Genomic DNA, 10044 nt, shown 5'->3' with positions numbered 1-10044 from the left:
CACAATAGCTCTCAAGAGACCGCATAAGCACAACTTCCAGTCCCTATTCTGTGACTAAACATATAGTACACAATCTTCATGACGTTTGTCTCCTTGTTTGTAAAATGAGGATTTATTTATTGAGACAGAGTTTCTCTGTGTAGTCGGTTGTTTGTTTGTTTGTTGAAACAGGGTTTCTCTGAGTAGTCCTGGCTGTCCTAGAACTGCTCTGTAGACTATGCTGGCCTCGAACTCAAATCTGCCTGCCTCTGCCCTCAACATGCTGGGATTAAAGGTGTGCAACTACCACTCGGCCGTGACCTGAGGAATTTAAAAGGCGAATCTGACTTGGTTCAGATTCTGCACCTGGCTCCACAGCACGGAGATTTATTAGCTTCTTTTTATGAGCTGGACACCTAGATGTGCTTTGTAGGCAACAAGAACTGTTTGCTTAGTACGGTTCGCAGCATCATGGGCAAAAAACACAACCCACAGTACTTTCACGTTCTACTGGATAGTGATGCACAATTTAGTACGTAGATACCTATTGAAGGCTCATTATGGAATGCTATCTGCAGTTCCTGGCTGGAGAAGTTTAAGAAAACTCACGGACCACTCCAGGACTAACATGCAACTGCAAATCGTTTGAGAGCTGGTAGGGATCAGTAACATAGGAACGTTTTTTTTCTAGCTGCCTAGGTGACCCGACAGGAAATACACGAAGGACCGCCCCGCTGCGCAGCCGCAGTGCGTCTCAGCCGCCGCGGTAACGACCACCAGCTCTGCGACTCGGCATGAGCGCTCTGGTAGCTCGGGCCCGGTGGGCCTGGGGCTCCTGGGGCCGCCGCGCCGCCTCGAGCCTCCGGGAGCCGCCGCCGGACGCCGTGGACGTGGCGGAGCTGCTGCGGGACTCCAGCGTGCCCGAGGACGGAGCCCAGGAGGCTGTGGCGCGGCGGCCGCCTTCGCGCTGTTCCGTGCTGCTCTTCCCGGGCCAGGGCTGCCAGGCGGTCGGCATGGGTGGCGGCCTGCTCCGCTTCCCGCGTGTGCGGCAGCTCTACGAGGCCGCGCACCGGGTGCTAGGCTACGACCTGCTGGAGCTGTGCCTGCGGGGGCCTCAGGAGGACCTGGACCGCACAGTGCATTGCCAGCCCGCCGTCTTTGTGGCTTCGCTGGCCGCCGTGGAGAAGCTACATCACCTGCAGCCGGCGGTGAGCCGAGGAGCGAGCGCCGAACCCCGCCTTCTGGGTCTCAGGGCCCCTCAGTCTGGTTCTTATTGGTCCCCAATTTGGTCCTCGTTGATGGTATTCTAGATGCACTGCACAAAATAAGGATCCCTGCGCCAGGGGAGTTTGCATTTTAGACGACACAGACAGTTCACACTTAATGCACCGAGTTAACAAAGCACATTAAAGATGAATGTGTTGGGCTAGAGATGTGGCTTAGAAATTAAGAGGATTTGGGTTCGGTTCCCAGCACCCATGTAGTGGTTCACAACCACCTATAACTCCAGTTCCATGGGATCCGATGCTGTTTTATGGCCTCTGCGGGTTTCAGGTATGTGCACCATGTGCACATGACGTGTAAACAGGCAAAACATTCACACACATACATTGTTTTATTTTTATTTATTTAGTTTTTTGAGACAAGGGTTTTCTGTGTAACAGCCCTAGATATCTTGGAACTCACTTTGTAAACTAGGCTGACCTCAAACTCACAGAGAGTCTCTTGCCTTTGCCTCCCAAGTGCTGAAACCAAAGACATGTGCCACCACACCTGGCCACACACATAAATCTTTTTGTTGTTGTTGTTGTTGCCTCCCCCCCCCCCACACACACACACACCACACACAGGGTTTCTTTGTGTAGCCCTGACTGTCCTGGAACTCACTCTAGACCAGGCTGGCCTCAAACTCAGAAATCCGCCTGCCTCTGCCTCCCAAGTGCTGGGATTAAAGGTGTGCACCACCACCACCCAGCATAAATCTTTTCTTAAAAAAATTTTTTTTGAGGGGCTGGAGAGATGGCTCAGAAGTTAAGAGCACTGACTGTTCTTCCAGGGAATCCTTGTTCAGTTCCCAGGATTCTCATGGCAGCTCAACAACAGTTGCTGGAGATCTGGCCCCTCACACAGACATGCATGTGAGTAAAATACAATGCACATAAAATTTTTTTAAAGAATTTTTTTTAAGATGTGTGTCAGAGAAAGATAGACACAATAGAGTAAGGAGCTGTGATTTTTTTTAAAGATTTATTTTATGTATATATGAGTATACTGTAGCTGTACAGATGGTTGTGAGCCTTCATGTGGTTGCTGGAAATTGAATTTAGAACCTCTGCTCTCTCCAGTCAACCCCGCTCTCTGTGGCCGGCCCTACTTACTCTGGTTAACTTTGCTCACTCAGTCCCTGCTCACTCTGGCCCATTACATTATTATATCTAAGTACGCTGTAGTTGTCTTCAGACACACCAGAAGAGGACATCAGATCTCATGGATGGTCATGAGCCACCATGTAGTTGCTGGGATTTGAACTCAGGACCTTCCGAAGAGCAGTCAGTGCTCTTGACTGCTGAGCCATCTCTCCAGCCCAGGGGCTGTAATTTTAGATGTGTTTGAATTGCTGGAATAATTATTAAATGCTGAAGATTTATGTATGGCTATTTTGCAGGTATGTTTGTGTATGACATGCATGTCTGATGCCCCTGGGAACCGGAAGGGGATACTGGACCTTTTGGATTTTGAGTTAGAGACAATTTGTTAGTGTCCTGTGGGTGCCAGGAATCAAACCCGGGTCCCCTGGAAGAACAACTCTTAACTGCTGAGCCATCTATCTCTCCAGTCCTTTTAAAATGTTTTTAAAAGATGACTTCCTTAAATGAAAGGGATGGCTTAGCCATTAAGAGTGTTTTCTGCTCATGTCAGTTTCAGTCCCTATTTGAAGACCCTGGCTCATAAAATGCCTGTAACTTGAGATCCAAGGGATCCTTTGCCCTCTCTGGCCTCCACTGGCATGTGTACAAGTATGCGCGCGCGCGCGCACGCACACACACACACACACACACACACACACACACACACACACACTCACTTTAAAGAAGAAAGTAAGAGAAGATGCCAGGCTTAGAAATGATCACCTTTAATCTTAAAACTCAGGCAAAACCAGGCAGGTCTCTCCGAGTTCCAGGCCAGTCGGGGCTACACAGTGAGACCCTGTCTGCAAAGACAGAAGATGGCAGATCTTAGAGCATATGACTCTACTTGCTGCTGAGATAGAGTAATCCCAGGATAATACACGTTAACGGGTGCCGGGACCTTCTGTTCTACCTCCACAGCCTCCTGAGTCAGTTGTTAGGAGTGCCAGGAGGCCCAGGTGACAGGAATGGGTGTGGTTCTGTGGCACATTCACTCAGAGCGTCTCTGGGCCAGGCCTGCATTGACATTTTATAGACACTAGCATTACCCACTTATGTTAGCGGTGATGTGCAACGGTCTGGGGGACTAAATCTGCTTCTCTCTGGCCTGGAAAATCATATTTCTTTTAATTTAATTTTATTCTATGTGTATTGGTGTTTTGTGTGCATTTGTGTCTCTGAGGGTGTTGGATCCCCTGGAATAAAAACAGTTGTGAGCTGCCACAAGGATGCTAGGGATTGAACTCGGGTTCTCTGCAAGAACAGCCATCCCTCCAGCCCCCAGAAAATCATGTTTTTAATGCCTGTACTTTTGTTTTGTTTGGCAGCATGGGAAGGGTGAACTGTGATGTAGCTGTGTTGGCACTGAATTCAAACCTCCTTAGCTTCAGCCTCTTGCGGTGCTGAGTCCAGCCATGAGTGGTCATGGGTAGTGTGCATGTAATTTCGGTACTCCGTGTGTCCAAGAAGCCACTCTGTGCAGAGGCAAGAGGAACCAGAGCTCTGGCTCATGGTGTGACTGGGCTGATAGGGAAAGTCCTTGTCCTCATCAATAAAGGGGAGTACCAGGCCAAGAGCATTGGCTCATGGTGACATTTAACTGCCCTGACAGTTCCGGGGGCGGGGGGGGGGGGGGGACCCAGGACTGAGCTCTTGGGAGGATTCGGCCTCATGTTCTGCCCCGCCTCCGCAGGTCATCGAGAACTGTGTCGCTGCGGCTGGCTTCAGCGTGGGAGAGTTTGCAGCCCTCGTGTTTGCCGGAGCCATGGAGTTTTCTGAAGGTACACAACAAGTGTGGTTTGTTCAGAGTGTGTTTTTGCTGGGCTCAGAGGAGAGGGTGGGACTCTGGACAGTGGTGCTGGGTCCACGCCCAGGGTCATGGGAAGGGAGCGCAGGGCTGTAGATGACACTGGAGCTCCAGGACTGGATCCCACCAATCCCTTTTGAAGTCTCAAGAATTGGATGTGTGTTGCTTTCTGTGTGTGATTTCATGAGGTCCGTTTTCTTGGCTGCCACCCTTCACTGTCCTCTGCATTCTTTTTTAATTACATAAATGTGTGTATGTATGCGTACACATGCCCCAGTATATGTGAGGATGTCAGAGGACAATGTTTAGGAGCTGGTCTGTTCCTTCTAACGTGGATTTCTAGGATTGAACTCAAGTTGTTTGGTTTGCCACAGGCACCTCTACCCACTGAGCCCTTTTGCTGGCCCTCCCTTTGCATTCTTCACACGTTCACATTCTGTGCCTGTCACACCTGGAAGATGTTCAGTACGTGTTATGAAAAAGAGTAACTGAATACTTTGATTATTGCCTAGTGTTTGTTTGCAAAGCCTGTTTTCAGTGCCCAGCTTGAGTGCAGGGAACTGAGCTTGGATCCTCTACAAGAGGAGTGAGTTCTCTGAACCGATGAGCTATCTCTCCAGCCCCATTTCCTAAGATTGTTTTTTAGCTGAAACTGGGCAAAGTATCATATGCTTGTAGCCTTGGCTACTCAGGAGGCCATGTCAGAAAGATCACTTGGGCTGAGCTTGGGGCTCAGCACAATTCCCTTAATTCCAGCGCTTGGAGAATGAAGAAAGGCGGGTGGGTCTGTGTGAGCTTAAGGCAAACCTAGGCTACATGTCAAGTCCCAGATCCACCAGGGCTACAGAGTGAGGCCAGTCTCAAAAGGGGCGGAGGGAGGACGTTTGAATTTAAGTCTAATGTAGGTAGCATTCAGTTTGGGGGCGGGGGAGAGGGAGAGAGAAGCAGAGTAGACAGACAACCCCCATAATACATACACAGACAGACAGACAGACAGAGAATACTACACAATGACTGAATGATTCATTGATTTAAAATCTGCTTTATAGTTCAGTACAGGGAGAGGACTTGCACGCACATGTCTAGGGAGACCAGACCCAGATGGATGATAAGTGCATGTTTAACGACACTGGTGAACAGGGAGCTGAAAGACAACCACACGAGCAGCACTTCGTACCCTGCGGGGTTGAAGCTTGAGGGTGTGCAGAAGTCATCCCAGGTGCCTGCTTCTGGCAACGTAAACAGAGCCACTATACAGCTCAACTGTAATATGAAGTGTGCATAGGACATGAATCCAGTTGCTAGAAAGGGCAGGTCAGAGCCTGCTGAGTTGGAAGAAATGGAGAGCTGTTCTTGCAGGAGTAGTGCTGGGTGTTGAACCTATGGCCCCAGGCATGCTAGGAAAGCAGTCTGCCACAGAGCTCTAGTTCCAGCCCCAGTGCTGTTTCGTAAAAAGCATTACTGTCATGGAAGGACTCGTGGTGTGTCCATGTCCTAACGAAGCCGCTAGCTTTGCAGTACTGCGTGAGTATCGATGTGTCATAGTCACTGCTTTACCACTCCCATGGGAGATGGCCACACACCCCCTCTACCTTGCAGTGTGTTCTCCTGCTTCCTGTCACAGTTCTGCATGTGTGTGTCACAGTTCTGCACAGTTGCCAAGGGCACAGAGCTGTAAGTCCCAAACAGACATACCCAAATGCTGACTGAAGGCATGCATAGGGAAGGGCGTGGGGCTGCCTCACTCCATGTCCTCGCTCTCTGTCATCCCAAGGCAGTGCCTCTGTCTCTCCTTGTTCCAGTCAGCCTGTCACACCCAAAACACAGACTGGGAGAGGATGACAGGAGTGTTGTCATAGCCCTTCCTTGGTGTCTCAGCCCTGGAGCTGTGCCTGAGCCCATTTCTCCTCCTGCCTTGGCAGTGCAGAGGGCTAATGCTCGGCGTGGGTTCCTCCTGCCTGCCTGGGACAGCCAGGTTTATGTGGTTCATGTGCTCGCTGTAGCTTTATAGTTGCCTGAGCGCCTGGTGCTCGTGACTGTTCCTTCTCAGCTTCTCTTAAGTAACAACCCAGGCAGAGTGGATGTTGTAGGTCTGGACTACACAGCTGACAGTTGGACCGGAAGCTCTGCTTGCCTCCTACCAAGTCTATTCCTCTGCCCCTCCCTGAGTTCTGAAGCAGCCACTCTGATGTTTGGGACCAGGAGATTGTTTTCAGGGTTTTCTTGATAACTGTAAGATGCTCCTTGTAGCAGGACTCCTGTTCTTTGTCTATCACTGTCCATAGAATCTCTCACAGTCGTGACAACCAGAAGGAGTTTCCAATCCTGCCCTAGGCAGGGAGCTCCTTGAGTTAGACTATGTTCTTATGTGTATGTGCTTACATGAGTTTATGTGCACCACCTGTGTGTGTGCAATGCCTAGGGCACTGGATTCCCTTGAACTGGGGTTTCAGGCACTTATGAGCTATCTCGATGTGGGTGATGGGAACAGAGCCCTAGTCCTACAGGAACAGAAGTGCTCTTAGATGCTGAGCCAGTTTTGTTGCTTCTGCCTCCTAAGTGCTGGGACCAGAGGTGTGCGCCACCACTGCCCGGCCTGCTTGTCACTTTTGTTCCTCTCCCCCTCCCTGCCCCTCCCCTTCTCTGTGGTTGTGTGCACCTGTGTGTACTATGCATGTGTACCGACAGATGCTAGAGAAGAACAGCATATGTCTTACCCTCATTGGGCTGAGACAGGCTCTCTCCTGCTTGCTCGGTTCTAGCCTTACATAGCCATACTTGACTTTTTATGTGGGTGCTAAGGATTTGAGCTCGGGTCGATCCTATGCAGTAAGTGCTCTTGTATGCTGGATGTGGGCACCCAGCACACACATAAAGATGATTAGAACTGTGGTCCTGGGGCCGGCAGTCAGCAGCACTGTCCCTGTCTCCCTGAAGGACCGCTCCCCTTCCACTTCACAGCTGGCCTTCCCAACACACTTGTGTCTGGACAGGTCTGTATGCGGTGAAGGTCCGTGCTGAGGCCATGCAAGAGGCGTCTGAAGCCGTTCCCAGCGGGATGCTGTCTGTCCTGGGCCAGCGTCAGTCCAACTTCTCCTTTGCCTGCTTGGAAGCCCAGGAGCACTGCAGGTCTTTGGGAATAGAGAACCCGGTGTGCCAGGTGTCCAACTACCTCTTCCCTGACTGCAGGGTCATCTCAGGACACCTTGAGGTTAGTCCATTGCGCCACAGGGAGTCACTCCCTGAGGAAGAGTGGGTGCCCTGCTGATCATCATCTGGAGAACGTGCCTGAGGGCAGAGGGCATGTGGAGAACATGTCTGAGGGCAGAGGGAGGGCTGCAGGGGGAAGCAGAAGCCAGGATATTGCCTGTTCCCCCGCAGACAGGACATTTCTGAGCAGCCGCCAGGCTCGTGGGTCAGGTCAAGGGGCCAGGTGACACCATGTCTAGGCCTGTCCATGCTGTGCCCTGGCTTCTTATGAACCTGCAGTCTGGGTGCTTGCTTGAAGAGGAAGGGGCTGTCTTCTGTGGCTGTGCCTGGCTTTTAGTGTCTGATTTTTCAGGTGCTTGCTGATCTTCGTGTGTCACTTACCAGAACATTCCGTGTACTAGCACTGGGGACATAGGCCCATTAGCTCCCATATTATGAGACAAGCAGCAGTTGGACAAGGCCACTGCAGACCGGGAATACAGTGCAGGGCAAGCAAAGGGCCTGAGTGGAGGGGCCGCAGCCCTGTGGAAGTGAGGACTTAGTGTTACCTGAGGTGGCAAGAAAGTGGTCAGAAGCCATGTAAGGGCAAGTCATCCTATCTAATTGCTGCACTACCCGCCCACCATCTAGACGGCATCTTTATCCCATCACTCAAGTGAGGCGGAGAGACAAGAGGCAGACATCTGAGTCTTTCTGTGCAGCCAGTGCCCATCCTGAACTCACAATCAATGCTTCAAGCATTTGCCACTGAAGCCATGGCAACCCGGCACTTGGAAGTGAAGGCAAAAGGTGGTGTTCAGGGCCAGCTTTGGCTACATAGTGAGTTCAAGGCCAGCCTTATTTATCTACAACCTTGTCTCAAACACAGAAACATATAATCAGGTGTGGTGATGACTTTAATTCCAGTACCTGGGAGGCAGAGGCAGGAGGATCTCTCTGAGTTCAAGGCTAGTCTAGTCTACATAGTGAGTTCCAGGACAGCCAAGACTACATGGTGGGAAGCTATCTCAAAAACAAAACATATATCGCGCGCACACACACACACATGGGGTGTGGGGGCGCTGTGCATCTCTGTGGATGCCAGCAAAAGCTGGCACCTTGGCTTCTGTGAGATTCCTTTTATTTCTCCCTTCAGGCCCTTCACTTTCTTCGGAGGAATTCTGCTAAGTATCACTTCAGGCGCACCAAGATGCTGCCTGTGAGTGGAGGCTTCCATACCTGCCTCATGGAGCCAGCTGTGGAGCCCCTGAGGAAAGTTCTAGGCACAATTAACATCAAGAAGCCACTGGTGGCTGTCCATTCCAATGTCAGCGGGCACAAATACACACATCCACAGTACATCCGAAAGCTGCTAGGGCAGCAGGTGGTGTCGCCAGTGAAGTGGGAGCAGACGATGCACTCGATCTATGAGCGGAAGAAGGGCATGGAGTTCCCCAGCACCTTTGAGGTGGGCCCCGGGCAGCAGCTGGGAAGTATCCTAAAGTGCTGCAACAGGCAGGCGTGGAAGTCCTACAGCCATGTGGATGTGATGGAGAACATCATGGACCCTGACCACTGAGGGCCGTGAGGGCAACAGCCCCGGGGAGCCTCTGTGCCTGCCTCCTTTCCTCAGACTTGAGGACAATGGACACTGCAGTCTAGCTGTGGCTAAGGCTCCCTCAGAGCATAGCCTGTGAGTGCCAAAGTGTGATTTAGCCTGTCCTCCAGCTGACAGGATATCTGGACAACCTGCCCAGGCAGGAAGCTCCTCAGTGAATCCAGAAGGGCTAGCCTGGGACAGTCTTAGACTCATCCTGTGGGTGCTGTGGACACACTGCTTGGCTTCAAGCTAGGCCTGGTGCCGGAGGATCTCCTCAGCCGCCTGTGGCACGTTGCCCACCCAGGGCCAAGACCTTCGCTCCTGCGGCCGTGAATCTGCCTGGCAGCCTTGTTCTTTGCTCTCGTGACAGCTGGGAGATTGGGTCCCATGTGCCATCCACACCTAAGAAGTCCATATTCAGTGCCTGTGTCTGCCCTAGAGTGGGGGGTCCTTTGTATAAGAAACTAACGATGTAAGGGGTGAGGTGGGTCTGGGCAGGAAGGAAGGCTGGGGACCCTGACCCTTCTAGGCCAGCCCTGTCATTCATACAGACACCTCACCAGCAAGTCACCCCTGGGGCAGTGTCTCACACTGTTCATGGCTTCCCTCAGCACCGTGCCACAGCAGGAGTGGGGCACAGCTCTGGGAAGACACACAATAAACAGGAGCCATTCTAAGCTGCCGGCTGGCTCCCTTCCTGTGATGCAGAGGCTTGGGAATGAGGCCTTCGCCTAATCTGACAGACTTGTCAGCAGGTCTGTCAATTGCTGACAGGACCTGTCCTACTGCCCAGCTGTCCCACTCTTGGACAACTAACTGTCCTTGGTCCTGGCCAGTGGTCCTTGAGGCCTTGTGACCTCCAGATGCCCAGTGCATTTCAACACTCAAGTAGTTTGCATGGTTCTGAGTCTGAGCACACCTCTAGCAGGAGCTGGAGCATGGCTTTAGCGCCCGAGCTTGGCGCCAAGCAGGCAGTGCAGCCTGCCTGTAAGTGAGGGGGTTGAGGGGACTGGGTCCTGGGTCTGGAGCACCTCAGCCATCTGTCTGCAAGGGGGGGGGGG

General features: G+C 51.8%; 1 protein-coding gene across 1 annotated transcript; it reads left to right on the top strand.

The window, feature by feature from the left end:
- The first annotated feature begins 714 nt into the window (after window positions 1-714).
- On the top strand, window positions 715-9660 carry Mcat (malonyl-CoA-acyl carrier protein transacylase). Its single transcript, XM_052160158.1, has 4 exons — window positions 715-1187; window positions 4081-4168; window positions 7188-7405; window positions 8540-9660. The coding sequence occupies exons 1-4, from the start codon at window positions 774-776 to the stop codon at window positions 8960-8962; spliced, it is 1143 nt and encodes a 380-aa protein (XP_052016118.1). The 5' UTR covers window positions 715-773; the 3' UTR covers window positions 8963-9660.
- The last annotated feature ends 384 nt before the right edge of the window (window positions 9661-10044 follow it).

The sequence above is a fragment of the Apodemus sylvaticus genome, chromosome 17, assembly GCF_947179515.1.
Source record: "Apodemus sylvaticus chromosome 17, mApoSyl1.1, whole genome shotgun sequence".
NCBI lineage: Eukaryota > Metazoa > Chordata > Mammalia > Rodentia > Muridae > Apodemus > Apodemus sylvaticus.
Note: the sequence above shows the minus strand (reverse complement) of the source record. Positions and strands in the feature narration are given on the sequence as shown.